This window comes from Ranitomeya imitator, chromosome 2, assembly GCF_032444005.1.
Source record: "Ranitomeya imitator isolate aRanImi1 chromosome 2, aRanImi1.pri, whole genome shotgun sequence".
Lineage (NCBI taxonomy): Eukaryota > Metazoa > Chordata > Amphibia > Anura > Dendrobatidae > Ranitomeya > Ranitomeya imitator.
Genome location: NC_091283.1, coordinates 517479726 through 517503033, shown reverse-complemented (window position 1 = coordinate 517503033; position 23308 = coordinate 517479726). Strand labels below are relative to the sequence as shown.

The 23308-nt window shown below is 44.6% G+C and overlaps 1 protein-coding gene across 1 annotated transcript; it reads right to left on the bottom strand.

The window, feature by feature from the left end:
* Positions 1-10165: 10165 nt before the first annotated feature.
* On the bottom strand, positions 10166-22830 carry LOC138666720 (olfactory receptor 1500-like). The gene is made up of 2 exons (XM_069754907.1): positions 21907-22830; positions 10166-10192 (listed from the first exon to the last, which is right to left on the bottom strand). Exons 1-2 carry the CDS (start codon positions 22828-22830, stop codon positions 10166-10168), a joined length of 951 nt encoding a protein of 316 aa, XP_069611008.1.
* Between the last annotated feature and the right edge of the window lie 478 nt (positions 22831-23308).

Here is a 23308-nt window from a genome sequence, read left to right as displayed (position 1 = left end):
GAAATGTCGACTGGGTAGCTTGAACCGTTGCACAGCGTAGTTCATCTGGGCTTTCTAAATATAAAACAAAGAAAAAAAGGAGGCTACATGCACTTTCAGCTGGGTTCCAGGGGTACACGGCCAGCATTGGTCTGGTCAGTTGAGAACTATTGGAAGGAAGGACCGCAGACACGCTTCAAAGGCCTAACATAGTAACAGATGGCTGTAGGCAATTTTAAATTGGTTCCAGGGGAACACAGGCAGCAGTGGTGTGGTCAGTGGAGGCCTAGTGGAAGGAGTGACCGCAAACAGGCATCGAAGGCCTAACATAATAACATATGGCTGTAGGCAATTTTAAATTGGTTCCGTGGGTACACAGGCAGCAGTGGTGTGGTCAGTGGAGGCCTAGTGGAAGGAGTGACCGCAAACAGGCATCGAAGGCCTAAAATAAAAAAATTGGGCTGGCTGTAGGCAATTTTAAATTGGTTCCAGGGGTACATGGGCAGCAGTGGTGTGGTCAGTGGAGGCCTAGTGGAAGGAGTGACCGCAGACAGGCATCGAAGGCCTAAAATAATAACACATGGCTGGAGGCAATTTTAAATTGGTTCCGTGGGTACACGGGCAGCAGTGGTGTGGTCAGTGGAGGCCTAGTGGAAGGAGTGACCGCAAACAGGCATCGAAGGCCTAAAATAAAAAAAATTGGGCTGGCTGTAGGCAATTTTAAATTGGTTCCAGGGGTACACGGGCAGCAGTGGTGTGGTCAGTGGAGGCCTAGTGGAAGGAGTGACCGCAGACAGGCATCGAAGGCCTAAAATAAAAAAATTGGGCTGGCTGTAGGCAATTTTAAATTGGTTCCAGGGGTACACGGGCAGCAGTGGTGTGGTCAGTGGAGGCCTAGTGGAAGGAGTGACCGCAGACAGGCATCGAAGGCCTAAAATAATAACACATGGCTGTAGGCAATTTTAAATTGGTTCCGTGGGTACACGGGCAGCAGTGGTGTGGTCAGTGGAGGCCTAGTGGAAGGAGTGACCGCAAACAGGCATCGAAGGCCTAAAATAAAAAAATTGGGCTGGCTGTAGGCAATTTTAAATTGGTTCCAGGGGTACACGGGCAGCAGTGGTGTGGTCAGTGGAGGCCTAGTGGAAGGAGTGACCGCAGACAGGCATCAAAGGCCTAAAATAATAACACATGGCTGTAGGCAATTTTAAATTGGTTCCGTGGGTACACGGGCAGCAGTGGTGTGGTCAGTGGAGGCCTAGTGGAAGGAGTGACCGCAAACAGGCATCGAAGGCCTAAAATAAAAAAATTGGGCTGGCTGTAGGCAATTTTTAATTGGTTCCAGGGGTACACGGGCAGCAGTGGTGTGGTCAGTGGAGGCCTAGTGGAAGGAGTGACCGCAGACAGGCATCGAAGGCCTAAAATAATAACACATGGCTGTAGGCAATTTTAAATTGGTTCCGTGGGTACACGGGCAGCAGTGGTGTGGTCAGTGGAGGCCTAGTGGATGGAGTGACCGCAAACAGGCATCGAAGGCCTAAAATAAAAAAATTGGGCTGGCTGTAGGCAATTTTAAATTGGTTCCAGGGGTACACGGGCAGCAGTGGTGTGGTCAGTGGAGGCCTAGTGGAAGGAGTGACCGCAGACAGGCATCGAAGGCCTAAAATAATAACACATGGCTGTAGGCAATTTTAAATTGGTTCCGTGGGTACACGGGCAGCAGTGGTGTGGTCAGTGGAGGCCTAGTGGATGGAGTGACCGCAAACAGGCATCGAAGGCCTAAAATAAAAAAATTGGGCTGGCTGTAGGCAATTTTAAATTGGTTCCAGGGGTACACGGGCAGCAGTGGTGTGGTCAGTGGAGGCCTAGTGGAAGGAGTGACCGCAAACAGGCATCGAAGGCCTAAAATAAAAAAATTGGGCTGGCTGTAGGCAATTTTAAATTGGTTCCAGGGGTACACGGGCAGCAGTGGTGTGGTCAGTGGAGGCCTAGTGGAAGGAGTGACCGCAGACAGGCATCGAAGGCCTAACATATAAAAAAATTGGGCTGTTGGCAATTTAAAATTGGTTCCAGTGGTACAAGGGCAGCAGTACAATGGTCAGTGGAGGCCTAGTGGAAGGAGGGACCGCAGACAGGCTTCGAAGGCCTAACATAAAAAAATAGGGCTGTTGGCAATTTAAAATTGGTTCCAGGGGTACACGGGCAGCAGTACAATGGTCAGTGGAGGCCTAGTGGAAGGAGGGACCGCAGACAGGCTTCTAAGGCCTAAGATAACAAAAATGTCAATATAATGGTATTGTCAGTGCCAGGCTTTTAAGGATGTCAGCGCATAGACTAAACATTGGTGGAGCTGTGAGAGATAATTTTGCAAGTGGTAGAGCACTGTTTGAGCTGGGGGAGGGGGGAACTGTCTTGTGGCCGGCGGTACAGGCCCAGGGCCCCACATATTACAACGGTGTGTCTGACGTTGGGTGCGAACCACCACCGCCAGAGACACTTTATTGTACTAGGAGGGACCCAGTGGCAGTGCCGTCGACCAAAAGCGGGCACACCCACCTCTTCAGACAAACAGTACTCTCACGGGTGCTGGCGCCAAGTGGCGATACCACGGCCCCGTGTGGGGAGTTTGGCCATTAAGTGAGGTGTAAACATGTCGTATGCTGGACAATCAGGTGCAGAAATTTCATAGGAAAGCTAGGTGTCAGCCGGGCAAGGTGGGGCAAAAGATTTCAAAATCCAGTTGTGGTTCATTTTAATAAAGGTTAGATCATCTACATTTTGGGTAGCCAGACGAGTCCTTTTTTCTGTTAGTATTGAACCTGCTGCACTGAATACTCTTTCTGATAGGACACTAGCTGCCGGGCAAGCAAGCTCCTGCAATGCATATTCTGCCAATTCTGGCCAGGTGTCTAATTTGGATGCCCAGTAATCAAATGGGAATGACGGTTGAGGGAGAACGTCGATAAGGGATGAAAAATAGTTTGTAACCATACTGGACAAATGTTGTCTCCTGTCACTTTGAATTGATGCTGCAGTACCTGTCCTGTCTGCGGTCATAGAAAAATCACTCCACAACCTGGTCAGAAAACCCCTCTGGCCAACGCCACTTCTGATTTCTGCCCCTCTAACTCCTCTGGTCTGCTGGCCCCTGCAGCTCGTGTGAGAACGATCACGGGCGCTGTGTGCAGGGAATGCCAGAAGCAAACGGTCAACAAGAGTTGATTGTTTGGTTGCTAATATTAGTTCCAAGTACTCATGTGGCATTATATTTTGCAATTTGCCTTTATAGCGAGGATCAAGGAGGCAGGCCAACCAGTAATCGTCATCGTTCATCATTTTAGTAATGCGTGTGTCCCTTTTGAGGATACGTAAGGCATACTCCGCCATGTGGGCCAAAGTTCCAGTTCTCAAATCTGCGGTTGTGCTTGGTTGAGGGGCAGTTTCAGGCAAATCCACGTCACTTGTGTCCCTCCAGAAACCAGAACCCGGCCTTGCCGCGCCAACAATTTCCAGTGGCCCCGGAAAAGCTTCCTCATTAAAAATATAATCATTCCCATCATCCTCCTCGTCCTCCTCCTCCTCTTCGCCCGCTACCTCGTCCTGTACACTGCCCTGGCCAGACAATGGCTGACTGTCATCAAGGCTTTCCTCTTCCTCAGCTGCAGACGCCTGATCCTTTATGTGCGTCAAACTTTAAATCAGCAGACGCATTAGGGGGATGCTCATGCTTATTATGGCGTTGTCTGCACTAACCAGCCGTGTGCATTCCTCAAAACACTGAAGGACTTGACACATGTCTTGAATCTTCGACCACTGCACACCTGACAACTCCATGTCTGCCATCCTACTGCCTGCCCGTGTATGTGTATCCTCCCACAAAAACATAACAGCCCGCCTCTGTTCACACAGTCTCTGAAGCATGTGCAGTGTTGAGTTCCACCTTGTTGCAACGTCTATGATTAGGCGATGCTGGGGAAGGTTCAAAGAACGCTGATAGGTCTGCATACGGCTGGAGTGTACGGGCGAACAGCGGATATGTGAGCAAAGTCCACGCACTTTGAGGAGCAGGTCGGATAACCCCGGATAACTTTTCAGGAAGCACTGCACCACCAGGTTTAAGGTGTGAGCCAGGCAAGGAATGTGTTTCAGTTGGGAAAGGGAGATGGCAGCCATGAAATTCCTTCCGTTATCACTCACTACCTTGCCTGCCTCAAGATCTACAGTGCCCAGCCACGACTGCGTTTCTTTCTGCAAGAACTCGGACAGAACTTCCGCGGTGTGTCTGTTGTCGCCCAAACACTTCATAGCCAATACAGCCTGCTGACGTTTGCCAGTAGCTGCCCCATAATGGGAGACCTGGTGTGCAACAGTGGCAGCTGCGGATGGAGTGGTTGTGCGACTGCGGTCTGTGGACGAGCTCTCGGTTCTGCAGGAGGACGAGGAGGAGGAGGAGGGGTGCGAACGGCTACAGCCAACTGTTTCCTAGACCGTGGGCTAGGCAGAACTGTCCCAAACTTGCTGTCCCCTGTGGACCCTGCATCCACAACATTCACCCAGTGTGCCGTGATGGACACGTAACGTCCCTGGCCATGCCTACTGGTCCATACATCTGTTGTCAGGTGCACCTTTGTGCTCACAGATTGCCTGAGTGCATGGACGATGCGCTCTTTAACATGCTGGTGGAGGGCTGGGATGGCTTTTCTGGAAAAAAAGTGTCGACTGGGTAGCTCGTAGCATGGTACAGCGTAGTCCATCAGGGCTTTGAAAGCTTTGCTTTCAACTAACCGGTAGGGCATCATCTCTAACGAGATTAGTCTAGCTATGTGGGCGTTCAAACCCTGTGTACGCGGATGCGAGGCTAAGTACTTCCTTTTTCTAACCATAGTCTCATGTAGGGTGAGCTGGACTGGAGAGCTGGAGATCGTGGAACTAGCGGGGGTGCCGGTGGACATGGCAGACTGAGAGACGGTGGGAGATGGTATTGTTGCCGCCGGTGCCCTGGATGCAGTGTTTCCTACTACGAAACTGGTGATTCCCTGACCCTGACTGCTTTGGCCTGGCAAAGAAACCTGCACAGATACGGCAGGTGGTGCAGAAAATGGTGGCCCTACACTGCCGGAAGGGATGTTGCGTTGATGACTAGCTTCATTGGCCGAGGGTGCTACAACCTTAAGGGACGTTTGGTAGTTAGTCCAAGCTTGCAAATGCATGGTGGTTAAATGTCTATGCATGCAACTTGTATTGAGACTTTTCAGATTCTGCCCTCTGCTTAAGGTAGTTGAACATTTTTGACAGATGACTTTGCGCTGATCAATTGGATGTTGTTTAAAAAAATGCCAGACTGCACTCTTTCTAGCATCGGATACCTTTTCAGGCATTGCAGACTGAGCTTTAACCGGATGGCCACGCTGTCCTCCAACAGGTTTTGGCTTTGCCACGCGTTTTGGGCAAGATACGGGCCCGGCAGATGGAACCTGTTGCGATGTTGATGCCTGCTGCGGCCCCTCCTCCTCCGCTTCAGAACTGCTGCCGCCTGCACCCTGTTCCCCCAATGGCTGCCAATCGGGGTCAAGAACTGGGTCATCTATTACCTCTTCTTGTAGCTCGTGTGCAACTTCGTCTGTGTCACCGTGTCGGTCGGTGGTATAGCGTTCGTGATGGGGCAACATAGTCCCATCAGGGTCTGATTCTTGATCAGCACCCTGCGAGGGCAATGTTGTGGTCTGAGTCAAAGGACCAGCATCGTAGTCTGGCTGTGGCTGTGCATCAGTGCAGTCCATGTCAGATTCAACTTGTAATGGGCATGGCCTGTTAACTGCTTCACTTTCTAAGCCAGGGACGGTATGTGTAAAGAGCTCCATGGAGTAACCCGTTGTGTCGCCTGCTGCATTCTTCTCTGTTGTTGTTTTTGCTGAAGAGGACAAAGAAGCGACTTGTCCCTGACCGTGAACATCCACTAACGACGCGCTGCTTTTACATTTACCAGTTTCACGAGAGGAGGCAAAAGAGCTAGAGGCTGAGTCAGCAAGATAAGCCAAAACTTGCTCTTGCTGCTCCGGCTTTAAAAGCGGTTTTCCTACTCCCAGAAAAGGGAGCATTCGAGGCCTTGTGTAGCCAGACGACGAACCTGGCTCCACAGCTCCAGACTTAGGTGCAATATTTTTTTTCCGACGACCACCTGATGCTCCACCACTACCACTACCCTCATTACCAGCTGACAATGAACGCCCCCGGCCACGACCTCTTCCACCAGACTTCCTCATTGTTTTAAAAACGTAACCAAACTAACGGTATTTGTTGCTGTCACACAACTTACACGGTGAGCTATAACTTCAGTATGATTTAGCTACCCCTTTACAGGTGGGTGAGACCACAACGAAAATCAGGCACAATGTTACACACTCTGTTGTTGGTGGCAACAAATGAGAGAGATGCCACACACGCAGGACTGTCACTGAAGCACAAATGTAAATATTAATCTCCCACTGATTTGATCTTTTTTTTTTTTCAGGTAGACTTTAGAAAAAAAAAAAATAGAATAAAATGATTGTTTCAGGAAGAATTTAGAAACCAAATAAAATAAAATGATTTTTTCCGTGAGAATTTAGAAAACAAATAAAACAAAAAATAGGCTTTCTATGGCCCACTGAGTGAGAGATGACGCACACAGGAGTCAGGAGTGGCACACAAGCCCAGAGGCCAATATTTATCTCCCACTGATTGATTTAGTGATTTTATCAGGTAGATTTTGGAACCCAAATCAAGCAAAAAAATAAATAAGCTTTCTATGGCCCACAATTGGAGAGAGAGAGAGAGAGAGAGAGAGAGAGAGATGGCACACCCTGGAGTCAAGACTGGCACACAAGCAGAAAGGGCAATATTAATCTCCCACTGATTTGATTTTTTTTTTTTTTTTCAGGGAGACTTTAGAAAAAAAAATAATAAAAAAAATATGATTTTATAAGGAAGAATTTAGAAACCAAATAAAATAAAATGATTTTTTCAGGGAGAATTTAGAAAACAAATAAAACAAAAAATAGGCTTTCTATGGCCCACTGAGTGAGAGATGACGCACACAGGAGTCAGGAGTGGCACACAAGCCCAGAGGCCAATATTTATCTCCCACTGATTGATTTATTGATTTTTTCAGGTAGAATTTAGAACCCAAATCAACCAAAAAAATAAATAGGCTTTCTATGGCCCACTATTTGTGGGAGAGATGGCACGCTCAGGACTGGCACACAAGCCCAGAGGCCAATATTAATCTCCCACTTTTTTTTTTTTTTCCAGGGAAATTTTATAAACCCAATAAAAAAAATAATAAATAGGCTTTCTATGGCCCACTATCTGAGAGAGAGAGAGAGAGATGGCACGCTTAGGACTGGCACACAAGCCCAAAGGTCAATATTAATCTCCCTTTTTTTTTTCAAGGAGAATTTATAAAACCAAAAAAAATAAATAAATAGGCTTTCTATGGCCCACTATTTGTGAGAGAGATGGCACACTTAGGACTGGCACACAAGCCCAAAGGCCAATATTAATCTCCCACTGATTGATTTATTGATTTTTTCAGGTAGAATTTAGAACCCAAATAAAGCAAAAAAAATAAATAGGCTTTCTATGGCCCACTGAGTGAGTGATGATGCACACAGGAGTCAGGAGTGGCACACAAGCCCTGAGGCCAATATTTTTCTCCCACTGATTGATGTAGTGATTTTTTCAGGTAGATTTTGGAACCCAAATCAAGCAAAAAAATAAATAGGCTTTCTATGGCCCACTGAGTGAGAGATGGCACACACAGGGATGGCACTCTAGCAGAAATGCCAATCTTAATCTCCCACAAAAAAAAAAAAAAAAGGAACTGTCCTTCAATTACTATCTCCCTGCCTGCAGTAATCTCAGCCAGGTATGGCAGGCAGCAATAAGGAGTGGACTGATGCACAAATTAAATAAAAAGTGTGGACAAACAAACAAGATAGCTGTGCAGAAAGGAAGGAACAAGAGGATTTGTGCTTTGAAAAAAGCAGTTGGTTTGCACAGCGGCGTACACACAGCAATGCAGCTATCAGGGAGCCTTCTAGGGCAGCCCAATGAGCTACAGCGCTGAGGAAAAAAAAAAAAATGTAGCTTCCACTGTCCCTGCACACCGAAGGTGGTGTTGGGCAGTGGAAATCGCTACAGCACAAGCGGTTTGGTGGTTAATGGACCCTGCCTAACGCTATCCCTGCTTCTGACGAAGCGGCAGCAACCTCTCCCTAGGCTCAGATCAGCAGCAGTAACATGGCGGTCGGCGGGAACGCCCCTTTATAGCCCCTGTGACGCCGCAGACAGCAAGCCAATCACTGCAATGCCCTTCTCTAAGATGGTGGGGACCAGGACCTATGTCATCACGCTGCCCACACTCTGCGTTTACCTTCATTGGCTGAGAAATGGCGCTTTTCGCGTCATTGAAACGCGACTTTGGCGCGAAAGTCGCGTACCGCATGGCCGACAACGCACAGGGGTCGGATCGGGTTTCATGAAACCCGACTTTGCCAAAAGTCGGCGACTTTTGAAAATGAACGACCCGTTTCGCTCAACCCTACTCAGAACGTGTCTTCAGTGCTGCTGGTGGTGTATGGACAGGTAAAGGCAGCCAGCTTTCCCCTGAAAGTGTAGACCGCCTAACTTTCATCAAGATGAACATGTCATGGATCTCCAAGGACTGTTGCACTCTGATCGAAGACTGTGCAGACTTGGTGATATTTAATTTTTTATTGTGATGCATTAATGTCACGTAACTGCACTCTGTGATATCTTTAGTGTGGCTTCTGTGCCTGCTGCGGCTGCAGCTGTTGCTGATGTTAACACAAATTTGTGGAAATGTGAACAGTCATGGTTGGTCTACCTCTGCTGAGTTAGCTGTAGTGGAAGACGTCTCAGTCCCAATTATTCTCTTTCTATTCTCATGACAGTTAGTCCACTTCGGTGGTGTCAGGCCCTCATTTTTTAGAATGTGAACACTCCTGTTTGGGTGTCCATCTGCTGGATGGGGTGTATTGTAAGACCTGTCGGTCCCTATTATACTGTTTGTACTGTCATAAAATTGATGCCACTTCTGTGGTGTAAGGCCCTCATTTGTTTAATGTGAACACTCCTGGTTGGATGTCCACCTGCTGTACTTGGTGTAGTGGTAGACCTATCGGTCCCTATTATAATATTTCTAATGTGGTGAAATTGATATCACTTTGGTGGTGTATGACATTCATTTTTGGAAATGTGAACACTCCTGGTTGGGTCTCCTTCATGCATGTTGCCTGTAGCAGTAGGCTTTCAACACCATCAGGGCTCCACTTCCTTAGACTCATCTACCCAGGTTACTATCCTTACATTTTTCTGACAATGGTAGTCTACAAAGTGATATTTGTGCCACCTGATTCAGAAGTCCTTGAGGTCAGAGCTATGAGTATTTGACAGAAAAGGACAAATTTCAGGTACAACTGAAGCTTGATGTTCAGACGGTGCAGCTCAGTTTACTATAGTGTGTAAGGATGGCACAGACCCAGATATCATATCTAATCCATCATGTCATATGTATATTATAATTGCTGCGTCTTTGGCTACTTTCATCCCTAGTACTGGTGGTAAGCTTTTGCATCTGCAGTGAAAAGCGAGGCTCTCTTGTTCAGACATGTAGTTTGTCAGTCTTTTGTTCAGTGAAACATTTTCCAAGCAGGGAACACAGCTTTTCCTGGTGATGCCTCAATTTGATTCCCTTTATGAAGTCTCAAAAAACTCCCCAATGTTGCTTTAAGAGTAAGAATCTAAAAGAATGGATATCCAATGTTGATGAACTTGCTTAAAGCTAACAGCACGTCTATCATTCCACGAGCAAATAATCATGCGGGTGACTATGCAGGCAATCATGAACGAGAGCATCATTAACTCATTTTTCATACCTCTCTGCAACAGTTGGTCATCACAGTCAATGTAATTGGCGCCTAAAGAAAATTCAGAAAAAGCTGCTCCCAGTAAAATTGCTTAAGACAAAAGTGTGTGCCATATAAAGTCTACTCAAAATAAGAGGTGTCTCTGCCATTGTGGGGACAGAAAATTATTCTATTGTTGACACAGGCTATCATTCCATGATATGAAAGCTATGAATCTGTTGAATTGTCACAAGTGCAAGTACAAACAGAAACTATATCACTTATGGGTTATAGCACACGATAACCGACTAAAAGCAATAAACAAAGACAGAAAGCAAACAGACAAAACTCCCCGCGGATTCACGTCAGTGGAACCCCCTGACCCAGAAACAGATACTCCCCCCACCACTATAGTACCGCACAGGCAGCACAGTCTATCCTGCAATGAGTTAAGTGCCAATATCTCTAACTTACCAATGGTATGACTGACACAGCTAAGTGCGGGTCCGCGTTGCGTGAGGGTAGATGTGCCTCTGTCCAATGTAAACCGCCAAGGGTTCCGGCGTGGTGCGCGTCAGATGACGCTATGCAGCGTACCTCAGGGATGCCCCGGCCGGTAGCATTCCCCGGATACCGCACACAAAAACAACAATGGCCGATAGGCTCCTCCTACCTAGTGACGTCACCTGCAGTAAGGAGCGCTGGATCGCTCAAAAAAGGGAGGGGAGAGGGTTCAAACCAACGCGTTTCAAAGAGCAGCACTCTTCTTCCTCAGGGTTACCGCTCCCCCCAGCTCACCCCATCTTATATATTGTCTGGCCATTACTGCGCACCGCCCCCTTCTTAACCCCAGGTTTACTGGCTTTCATAGAAACAGCCACACCAATGTTATACCCACAGCATATGGCACAGTATATTTGAACCCCTTTGCCTGTATTAATATGGGCTACGAATGACTACCCCTATATGCTGCATGAACACAAAAAAACCAGATTACCTTTTTTTTTTTTTTATATATAACTTTATTAATAAACACAAAATATCTAAAAAACCACATTAAAGCGTATTTAAAATTATTGCAGCCTATGGCACAGTATATTAGAACCCCTTTGCCTGTATTAATATGGGCTACGAATGACTACCCCTATATGCTGCATGACCAAAAAAAAAAAAAAAAACAGATTACTTTTTTTTTTTTTTTTATATAACTTTATTAATAAACACAAAATATCTAAAAAACCACATTAAAGCGTATTTAAAATTATTGCAGTGACACTAACATACATAAAACCAATTAAAAAACTCTCAGTGGTACCTGAGAAATAGATATACTACAATAAATACACTACATTAAAAATACCATATATTAAAATGTCCCACAATATATATAAAAAATCCCATCTAAGGAAAAACCTTCTCTTAGAGTCTATGTTATTAGCCATTGTGTGAGGCTACCAGTAATATCTACTGGCGTCACCCCGATACCCTATTTTCCAGTATTCCATCTGGTTAACAGTCCACTAAAAGGCAAATATTTCCACCTCATGATTCAAACCCTTCGGGGCCAGGCTGTCCAACGTGAATATCCATTGTGTTTCCACCCTGGACATGCTCCTAATGTAGTCACCACCCCTAGGATTCTGATGGACACGTTGAATGCCAGCAAAGGATATTCCCTTAGTGGATTTATTATGTTTAATTAAAAAATGCCGGGATAGGGGATGTCCAACGTGACCTTTCTGAATATTCTTCATGTGCTCTTTCAGTCGGGTCATAAGGCTCCTTTTGGTACGCCCTACATACAATTTATCACACGGGCATCGGATCACATAAATGACCCCTTTAGAGAAACAAGAAATCCTATCCTTAATCATAAATTCCTTTTTTCCAGTGGCATCTTTAAATGAAGTCTGCAATACTTTCTTGAAATTAGTGTTAATACAACTAAAACAGCTTCCACAAGGTGCAAAACCCTCATTCGGTGGTACAGAGGTCTTGGATTTCTTGTTCCCATCAGTGATTGCTAGTTTAGTAGTTGGAGCTATGATATGGCCTAAAGATTGGGCTTTTTTATAGATGAATCTTGGGGCACTGGGCAAATATTCTCCCACTATTTTATCCCCTTGTAATACTGCCCAATGTTTGGCTATTATTCTCCTAAACTGTTTGTGGCCTGTATGGAATTGAGATATGAGTGGAAGTTTATTAATTTGTTCCCTAATGTTGTTTTCATGAGTGTTAATTATTCTTCCGGGATGTACTAGCTCATCTCTTGATATATGCTCCATATCACGTCTTGCTTGATCCACTAAATGTTTCGGGTAGCCTTTATCCAGAAACTGTTGTGACAAAAATTCTGCCTCCGCATGGTAATCCTCCTCCTTAGTGCAATTGCGCCTGATCCGTGTGAATTGGCTCCTAGGGATATTAGTGAGCCACACGGGAAGATGGCAACTCGTTATGTGGATAAAACTATTAGCATCTACTTCTTTATGATGGCACCTTGTACACAATTGATTGCCATCTATATAGATGTTAAGGTCCAAAAAGTTTACATTCGTGGTGCTTGTAGTTGGAGTAAACTCAAGACCATATTCATTTACGTTTAAACCAGATATAAATACTTCAAGGTCATATTGTGATCCTTCCCAGATAAATAAAACATCATCGATAAATCGACGCCAGATTACCAACTTATCATGGAGTTTTCCAGTTACAAAAATTTTAGACTCCTCCCACTTGGCCACATACAAGTTCGCATAACTAGGGGCAAACCATGTCCCCATAGCGGTGCCCCACTTTTGTAAAAAGAACTGTTCTTCGTATAAAAAATAATTGTGCTTAAGAATGAATTGTATGCACTCCTGAATGAACTCCACCTGAGTGGAAGAGTACAGACCCAACAGTTGAAGATAGTGGCCTGCTGTTTGGCAGCCCCTATCTTGATCAATTACTGTGTACAAGGACTTAATGTCCAATGTACCTAAAATAAAGCTGGGTTTCCATGTAACCGTTTCCAAAATTTGTAGCACGTGGCCTGTATCTTTAAGATAGGCCGGTATCAAGGACATACACTTCTGTAGATGGACGTCCACATACCTAGACAGATTTGCTGTCAGGCTATTAATGCCAGAAATAATGGGCCTTCCAGGTGGGCACTTTTGATCTTTGTGGAGTTTTGGGATATGATAAAACAGTGCTACGCTTGGGGTGCGGTTCATTACAAACTCAAACTCCTTTTTGTTTAGAATGACCATCGATTTCCCCTTAGCGCAAAGGATGTTCAATTTCTTTACAAAAAATGATGTAGGGTCATTTTTTAACCCCTTCATGACCCAGCCTATTTTGACCTTAAAGACCTTGCCGTTTTTTGCAATTCTGACCAGTGTCCCTTTATGAGGTAATAACTCAGGAACGCTTCAACGTATCCTAGCGGTTCTGAGATTGTTTTTTCGTGACATATTGGGCTTCATGTTAGTGGTAAATTTAGGTCAATAAATTCTGCGCTTATTTGTGATAAAAACGGAAATTTGGCGAAAATTTTGAAAATTTCGCAATTTTCACATTTTGAATTTTTATTCTGTTAAACCAGAGAGATATGTGACACAAAATAGTTAATAAATAACATTTCCCACATGTTTACTTTACATCAGCACAATTTTGGAAACAAAATTTTTTTTTTGTTAGGAAGTTATAAGGGTTAAAATTTGACCAGCGATTTGTCATTTTTACAACGAAATTTACAAAACCATTTTTTTTAGGGACCACCTCACATTTGAAGTCAGTTTGAGGGGTCTATATGGCTGAAAATACCCAAAAGTGACACCATTCTAAAAACTGCACCCCTCAAGGTACTCAAAACCACATTCAAGAAGTTTATTAACCCTTCAGGTGCTTCACAGCAGCAGAAGCAACATGGAAGGAAAAAATGAACATTTAACTTTTTAGTCACAAAAATTATCTTTTAGCAACAATTTTTTTATTTTCCCAATGGTAAAAGGAGAAACTGAACCACGAAAGTTGTTGTCAATTTGTCCTGAGTACGCTGATACCTCATATGTGGGGGTAAACCACTGTTTGGGCGCACGGCAGGGCTTGGAAGGGAAGGAGCGCCATTTGACTTTTTGAATCAAAAATTGGCTCCACTCTTTAGCGGACACCATGTCACGTTTGGAGAGCCCCCGTGTGCCTAAAAATTGGAGCTCCCCCACAAGTGACCCCATTTTGGAAACTAGACGCCCCAAGGAACTTATCTAGATGCATAGTGAGCACTTTGAACCCCCAGGTGCTTCACAAATTGATCCGTAAAAATGAAAAAGTACTTTTTTTTCACAAAAAAATTTTTTAGCCTCAATTTTTTCATTTTCACATGGGCAACAGGATAAAATGGATCCTAAAATGTGTTGGGCAATTTCTCCTGAGTACACCGATACTTCACATGTGGGGGTAAACCACTGTTTGGGCACATGGTAAGGCTCGGAAGGGAAGGAGCGCCATTTGACTTTTTGAATGAAAAATTATTTCCATCGTTAGCGGACACCATGTCGCGTTTGGATAGCTCCTGTGTGCCTAAACATTGGCGCTCCCCCACAAGTGACCCCATTTTGGAAACTAGACCCCCCAAGGAACTTATTTAGATGCCTAGTGAGCACTTTAAACCCTCAGGTGCTTCACAAATTGATCTGTAAAAATGAAAAAGTACTTTTTTTTCACAAAAAAATTCTTTTCGCCTCAATTTTTTCATTTTCACATGGGCAGTAAGATAAAATGGATCATAAAATTTGTTGGGCAATTTCTCCCGAGTACGCCAATACCTCATATGTGGGGGTAAACCACTGTTTGGGCACACGGCAGGGCTCGGAAGGGAAGGCGCGCCATTTGACTTTTTGAATGGAAAATTAGCTCCAATTGTTAGCGGACACCATGTCGCGTTTGGAGAGCCCCTGTGTGCCTAAACATTGGAGCTCCCCCACAAGTGACCCCATTTTGGAAACTAGACCCCCCAAGGAACTTATCTAGATGCATATTGAGCACTTTAAACCCCCAGGTGCTTCACAGAAGTTTATAACGCAGAGCCATGAAAATAAAAAATAATTTTTCTTTCCTCAAAAATGATTTTTTAGCCTGGAATTTCCTATTTTGCCAAGGATAATGGGAGAAATTGGACCCCAAATATTGTTGTCCAGTTTGTCCTGAGTACGCTGATACCCCATATGTGGGGGTAAACCACTGTTTGGGCGCACGGCAGGGCTCGGAAGGAATGGCACGCCATTTGGCTTTTTAAATGGAAAATTAGCTCCAATCATTAGCGGACACCATGTCACGTTTGGAGGGCCCCTGTGTGCTTAAACATTGGAGATCCCCCAGAAATGACACCATTTTGGAAACTAGACCCCCAAAGGAACTAATCTAGATGTGTGGTGAGGACTTTGAACCCCCAAGTGCTTCACAGAAGTTTATAACGCAGAGCCATGAAAATAAAAAAAAAAAATTATTTTCTCAAAAATGATCTTTTAGCCTGCAATTTTTTATTTTCCCAAGGGTAACAGGAGAAATTTGACCCCAAAAGTTGTTGTCCAGTTTCTCCTGAGTACGCTGATACCCCATATGTGGGGGTAAATCACTGTTTGGGCACATGCCGGGGCTCGGAAGTGAAGTAGTGACGTTTTGAAATGCAGACTTTGATGGAATGCTCTGTGGGCGTCACGTTGCGTTTGCAGAGCCCCTGATGTGGCTTAACAGTAGAAACCCCCCACAAGTGACCCCATTTTGGAAACTAGACCCCCAAAGGAACTTATCTAGATGTGTGGTGAGCACTTTGAACCCCCAAGTGCTTCATAGAAGTTTATAATGCAGAGCCGTGAAAATAATAAATACGTTTTCTTTCCTCAAAAATAATTATTTAGCCCAGAATTTTTTATTTTCCCAAGGGTTACAGAAGAAATTTGACCCCAATATTTGTTGTACAGTTTCTCCTGAGTACGGTGATACCCCATATGTGGGGGTAAACCACTGTTTGGGCACATGCCGAGGCTCGGAAGTGAAGTAGTGACGTTTTGAAATGCAGACTTTGATGGAATGCTCTGTGGGCGTCACGTTGCGTTTGCAGAGCCCCTGATGTGGCTTAACAGTAGAAACCCCCCACAAGTGACCCCATTTTGGAAACTAGACCCCGAAAGGAACTTATCTAGATGTGTGGTGAGCACTTTGAACCCCCAAGTGCTTCATAGAAGTTTATAATGCAGAGCCGTGAAAATAATAAATACGTTTTCTTTCCTCAAAAATAATTATTTTAGCCCAGAATTTTTTATTTTCCTAAGTGTTACAGGAGAAATTGGACCCCAAAAGTTGTTGTCCAGTTTCTCCTGAGTACGCTGATACCCCATGAGTGGGGGTAAACCACTGTTTGGGCACACGTCGGGGCTCAGAAGGGAAGTAGTGACTTTTGAAATGCAGACTTTGATGGAATGGTCTGCGGGTGTCACGTTGCGTTTGCAGAGCCCCTGGTGTGCCTGAACAGTAGAAACCCCCACAAGTGACCCCATTTTAGAAACTAGACCCCCCAAGGAACTTATCTAGATATGTGGTGAGCACTTTGAACCCCCAAGTGCTTCACAGACGTTTACAACGCAGAGCCGTGAAAATAAAAAATCATTTTTCTTTCCTCAAAAATTATGTTTTAGCAAGCATTTTTTAGATTCACAAGGGTAACAGGAGAAATTGGACCCCAGTAATTGTTGCGCAGTTTGTCCTGAGTATGCTGGTACCCCATATGTGGGGGTAAACCACTGTTTGGGCACACGTCAGGGCTCGGAAGCGAGGGAGCACCATTTGACTTTTTGAATACGAGATTGGCTGGAATCAATGGTGGCGCCATGTTGCGTTTGGAGACCCCTGATGTGCCTAAACAGTGGTAACCCCTCAATTCTACCTCCAACACTAACCCCAACACACCCCTAACTCTAATCCCAACTGTAGCCATAACCCTAATCACAACCCTAACCGCAACACACCCCTAACCACAACCCTAACCCCAACACACCCCTAACCCTAACCACAACCCTAATTCCAACCCTAACCCTAAGGCTATGTGCCCACGTTGCGGATTCGTGTGAGATATTTCCGCACCATTTTTGAAAAATCCACGGGTAAAAGGCACTGCGTTTTACCTGCGGATTTTCCACGGATTTCCAGTGTTTTTTGTGCGGATTTCACCTGCGGATTCCTATTGAGGAACAGGTGTAAAACGCTGCGGAATCCGCACAAAGAATTGACATGCTGCGGAAAATACAACGCAGCGTTTCCGCGCGGTATTTTCCGCACCATGGGCACAGCGGATTTGGTTTTTCATATGTTTACATGGTACTGTAAACCTGATGGAACACTGCTGCGGATCCGCAGCCAAATCCGCACCGTGTGCACATGGCCTAATTCTAAAGGTATGTGCACACGCTGCGGAAAATGCTGCGGATCCGCAGCAGTTTCCCATGAGTTTACAGTTCAATGTAAACCTACGGGAAACAAAAATCGCTGTACACATGCTGCGGAAAAACTGCACGGAAACGCAGCGGTTTACATTCCGCAGCATGTCACTTCTTTGTGCGGATTCCGCAGCGGTTTTACAACTGCTCCAATGGAAAATCGCAATTGTAAAACCGCAGTGAAATGCGCAGAAAAAAACGCGGTAAATCCGCCATAAATCCGCAGCGGTTTAGCACTGCGGATTTATCAAATCCGCAGCGGAAAAATCCGCAGAGGAACAGAATACGTGTGCACATACCGAAACCCTAACCCTAGCCCTAACCCTAGCCCTAACCCTACCCCTACCCCTAACCCTACCCCTAACCCTACCCCTAACCCTAACCCTACCCCTAGCCCTAACCCTACCCCTAACCCTACCCCTAGCCCTAACCCTAACCCTAGCCCTAACCCTACCCCTAACCCTAACCCTACCCCTAACCCTAACCCTATTCTAACATTAGTGGAAAAAAAAAATTTCTTTATTTTTTTATTGTCCCTACCTATGGGGGTGACAAAGGGGGGGGGTCATTTATTATTTTTTTTATTTTGATCACTGAGATATAATCTATCTCAGTGATCAAAATGCACTTTGGAACGAATCTGCCGGCCGGCAGATTCGGCGGGCGCACTGCGCATGCGCCCGCCATTTTGGAAGATGGCGGCGCCCAGGGAGAAGACGGACGGGACCCCGGCTGGATCGGTAAGTATGATGGGGTGGGGGGGACCACGGGGGGGGGGATCGGAGCACGGGGGGGGAATCGGAGCGCGGGAGGGGTGGAACGGAGAGCGGGGGGCGTGGAACGGAGCACGGGGGGGCTGGAACGGAGCACCGGGGGGTGGAACGGAGCACCGGGGGGGTGGATCGGAGTGCAGGGGGGGTGATCGGAGCACGGGGGGGTGATTGGAGCACGGGGGGAGCGGACAAGAGCACGGGGGGAGCGGAGCACTGGACGGAGGGGAGCCGGAGCAGTGTACCGGCCAGATCGGGGGACTGGGGGGGCGATCGGTGGGGTGGGGGCACATTAGTATTTCCAGCCATGGCCGATGATATTTCAGCATCGGCCATGGCTGGATTGTAATATTTCACCCGTTATAATAGGTGAAATATTACAAATCGCTCTGATTGGCTGTTGAAAGTGAAACTGCCAATCAGAGCGATCGTAGCCACGAGGGGGTGAAGCCACCCCCCCTGGGCTAAACTACCGCTCCCCCTGTCCCTGCAGATCGGGTGAAATGGGAGTTAACCCTTTCACCCGGCCTGCAGGGACGCGATCTTTCCATGACGCCACATAGGCGTCATGGGTCGGAATGGCACCGACTTTCATGACGCCTACGTGGCGTCATGGGTCGGGAAGGGGTTAATTTTTGATACGTAATTGTATCGCTAAGGATTCTCCTTGACTCTTCCCGGTACATAGACCGTGTTAGTACCACTATCCCTCCCCCCTTGTCTGCTGGACGGACTATAATGTCGTTATTTTCCTGCAGTTCCTTTATTGCTGTTCTTTCCTGTATAGATAGATTATGGGGCATGAATTTTGGTCTGTGGCTACTCATTCTTCTAATGTCCGCTGTGACCAATGAGTCAAAAGTGCGAAACGCATTCGAATATTCCTGTGCAGGAGTAAATCTAGAAGGGTTAGATAGCGCAGTATGAATATATTCATTTGTTGTTTGGTGCGCACTTGAAATAGATGTTGTCTCCTTCTTTAGGAAATACTTTTTTAGAGCCAAGTTACGTAAAAATTTTTTCATACAAATGTATAATTTAAACGGATTAGTTGCCGATGTAGGAGCAAATTTTAACCCCTTTTGCAGTAACGATACTTCACTAGTTGATAACACATGCTCACTTAAATTGAATATTTTTTGGGTGTTACTGTTCCCATAAATATTTTTTGTTATTTTAACTTTGGAGCGTTTCCCACCCCTTTTACCTCTTTTGGTTTTGTGGAACGGGCCTGAAAAAAATCCCGATTGATGGAGGGGCGAAATAGGGGAGGTCTAGATTCCCTTGAGCCCCTCCCAGATGGCTTATTGGAAGATATACCCGCCATTGCTCTACTTCTTACATTGGTTCCAGGTGGACGAGGGGTACTTACCGCAGAATTTGTCTCTTTACCCCAGTCCCTCCTGCCGGGGGGACCCTTAATCATCTCGATGATCGTTTTACTCCCACTTTGCTTACTCGCCCTACAATCTCCTGGGCCATAGGGTTCAAAAAAAAAAAAAAAAAAAAGGTAATCTGGTTTTTTTGTGTTCATGCAGCATATAGGGGTAGTCATTCGTAGCCCATATTAATACAGGCAAAGGGGTTCAAATATACTGTGCCATATGCTGTGGGTATAACATTGGTGTGGCTGTTTCTATGAAAGCCGGTAAACCTGAGGTTAAGAAGGGGGCGGTGCGCAGTAATGGCCAGACAATATATAAGATGGGGTGAGCTGGGGGAGCGGTAACCCTGAGGAAGAAGAGTGCTGCTCTTTGAAACGCGTTGGTTTAAACCCTCTCCCCTCCCTTTTTTGAGCGATCCAGCGCTCCTTACTGCAGGTGACGTCACTAGGTAGGAGGAGCCTATCGGCCATTGTTGTTTTTGTGTGCGGTATCCGGGGATTGCTACCGGCCGGGGCATCCCTGAGGTACGCTGCATAGCGTCATCTGACGCGCACCACGCCGGAACCCTTGGCGGTTTACATTGGACAGAGGCACATCTACCCTCACGCAACGCGGACCCGCACTTAGCTGTGTCAGTCAAACCATTGGTAAGTTAGAGATATTGGCACTTAACTCATTGCAGGATAGACTGTGCTGCCTGTGCGGTACTATAGTGGTGGGGGGAGTATCTGTTTCTGGGTCAGGGGGTTCCACTGACGTGAATCCACGGGGAGTTTTGTCTGTTTGCTTTCTGTCTTTGTTTATTGCTTTTAGTCGGTTATCGTGTGCTATAACCCATAAGTGATATTGTTTTCCACATTTGCTAGCGCGGCATCTATCTGTTTGTTTTTTGGTTTATATTGTTACACAGGGGGGCACTACCCTGACTGATGCCAGCAGCTGCAATATCACTAGGCAGTTTCTCTGGGTGAGCGCCAGTGTTTATAATATACAAACAGAAACTGTTGATGGCATCAAGAAAGGTTTAGATGAATTTTTAGAAAAGAATAAAACCAATGCTAATGTTAGAGTTTTAGTATTCCTATACTCATTTTCAAACGCACTCAGGAGAAAACATTTTGTGTAGATATGATTGTAAAATGTTTTTTTTGCCTTACTCTGTATCATTGGGAAGAGGCAAGGTTCTAAAAATGGTCCCAATCCCTAAGCTTCTTACACAGGTTCACAAGAAGAACATCAGAGTTCAATATGTAACTAATACTCTTTCCATTATTTTATGGAATTTACCCGACATAAACTGTGCCTCATTTTTATTACTTTCAGACAATCCTTTTAAAATCTAAAAACTATAAAAGTATCAATTTTAAGAAAAAAAATGTGAATCCACTGCTCAAAATACTTAAACATACTTTATATGCACTTAAGGCTGGTTTCACACTTGCGTTTCAAAACGCATGCGTTTAAAAAAAAAAACGCATGGTGAAAAAACACATGTAAACGCATGCAAACGCTGCGTTTTTTTGACGCATGCGTTTTTGCATGTGGTGAAAAAAACGCAGCGTTTTCACGCATTTACATGCGTTTTTTCATGCGTTTGCGTTTTTTAAACGCATGCTGAGAAATGTGTGACAGCTGCCAATCATCAAAATAAAGTAAAAAACCCACTATAAACAGAAATAGTTATGGTTAGGGTTAGGGGTAGGGATCATAACTCTAACCCTAACCCTAAAGGGATCCTAACCCTAACCCTAACCCTACCCCTAACCCTAAGCCTAAAGTGATCCTAAGCCTAACCCTAACCCTAAAGGGATTAGGGTTAGGGGTAGGGTTAGGGTTAGGATCCCTTTAGGGTTAGGGTTAGGGGTAGGGTTAGGGTTAGGGATAGGATCCCTTTAGGGTTAGGGTTAGGGTTAGGATGCCTTTAGGGTTAGGGTTAGGATCCCTTTAGGGTTAGGGCTAGGATCCCTTTATCACCTTTATGGTGGGGGGTGGCATATCAGTGTGTTTTCTGTTTTTTTTTTAATAAAAACGCATGCGTTTTTAAAGCAAACAAACACATGTGCTTAAAAACGCATGCGTTTCCATTGACTCCAATGTATTTTTTGACACAAAAAAACGCATGAAAACGCATGAGTTTTTATGTGTCAAAAAAACGCCTCTCAAAAATACTACAAGTTGCATTTCTGAAAAAGAACGCATTCAGCAAAAAAACGCATGCGTTTCAAAACGCGACCAAACGCGTACAACAAAAAACGCATGCGTTTTCAATGTTAAATATAGGAAAAAAAAACGCATGCGTTTTTTGTGCAAAAAACGCTGCAGACAAAAACGCAAGTGTGAAACCACCCTTACTTATATGTTTTTTTATATCATTATCATGCATTACCCATTTATTGATCATTTCTTGTAGAGATTTTTTAATATCCTTATTTCTCAAACTGTAGATAATGGGGTTCACCATTGGAGTGAATACAGTATATAGAAGTGATAGGAATTTACTAAGGTTTAAGGTTTGCTCTCCTTTTGGGAAAAGATAAACGCTCAATAAAGTAATGTAGAATATAGAGACTACAATGAGGTGGGAGCTACAGGTGGAGAAGGCTTTCTGTCTACTGATATTGGACTGGAACTGTAAGATAGTGACAATTATATTAATATAAGAAATAATTACTATTATGATGGGGATAACCAATACTAGAGAACATATTATATAAGCTTCTATCTCAATAGCGTAAGTACTAGAACAAGCTAATTCTACCAGAGGAACAAGATCACAGAAAAAATGGTCAATGATATTTGGTCCACAAAATGTCAGCAAAGATATTGTTACACAGTACATTAATGCAATGGAAAAACCCAACACCCAACACATGGCGGCCAAAATCACACAGCTGTCACTTGTCATGATAGAGGTATAACGGAGGGGATTACAGATGGCCACATATCTGTCGTAGGACATCACCGTGAGGAGAAGACATTCAAATGCTTCTGAGGCACAGAAAAAATAAAACTGAGTCATACAACAGATAAAAGTAATGTGTCCCTCGTTATATATTAGAATATTGAGCAGATTGGGGACAATATCGGAGGGTAACAAGATGTCACTGACGGACAGTTGCGAAATGAAGAAGTACATTGGAGAGTGGAGGTTCCTGCTGGTGGACACCAGGGTGATGATCAGGAGGTTCCCACATATTGTCCCACAGTAAACAACGAGGAGAAGACAAAACAGGAAATAATTACATTGTTGGCTGAGTTGAAACGCTAGAAGGAAATAATCTATTTCCAAGGTCATATTTTTCTCCTGCATAAATAACAAATAACATATAAATTAGAGTAGAGCAGATTAATTTAACCCCTTCACCCCAAAGCCTGTTTTCACCTAAGTGACAGGGCCAATTTTTACAATTCTGACCACTGTCACTTTATGAGGTCATAACTCTGAAACGCTTCAACGGATCCTGGTGATTGTGACACTGTTTTCTCGTGACATATTGTACTTCATGATAGTGGTAAAACTTCTTCGATATGACTTGCATTTATTTGTGAAAAAAACAAAAATTTGTCGGAAATTATGAAAATTTAGCAATTTTCAAACTCTTAGTTTTTATGCCCTTAAATTAGAGAGTTATATCACATAATATAGTTAATAAACAACATTTCCCACATGTCTGCTTTACATCAGCACAATTTTGGAAACATAACTTTTTTTTGTTAGGACGTTATAAGGGTTAAAAGTTGACCAGCGATTTCTCATTTTTGCAACAAAATTTGCAAAACCATTTTTT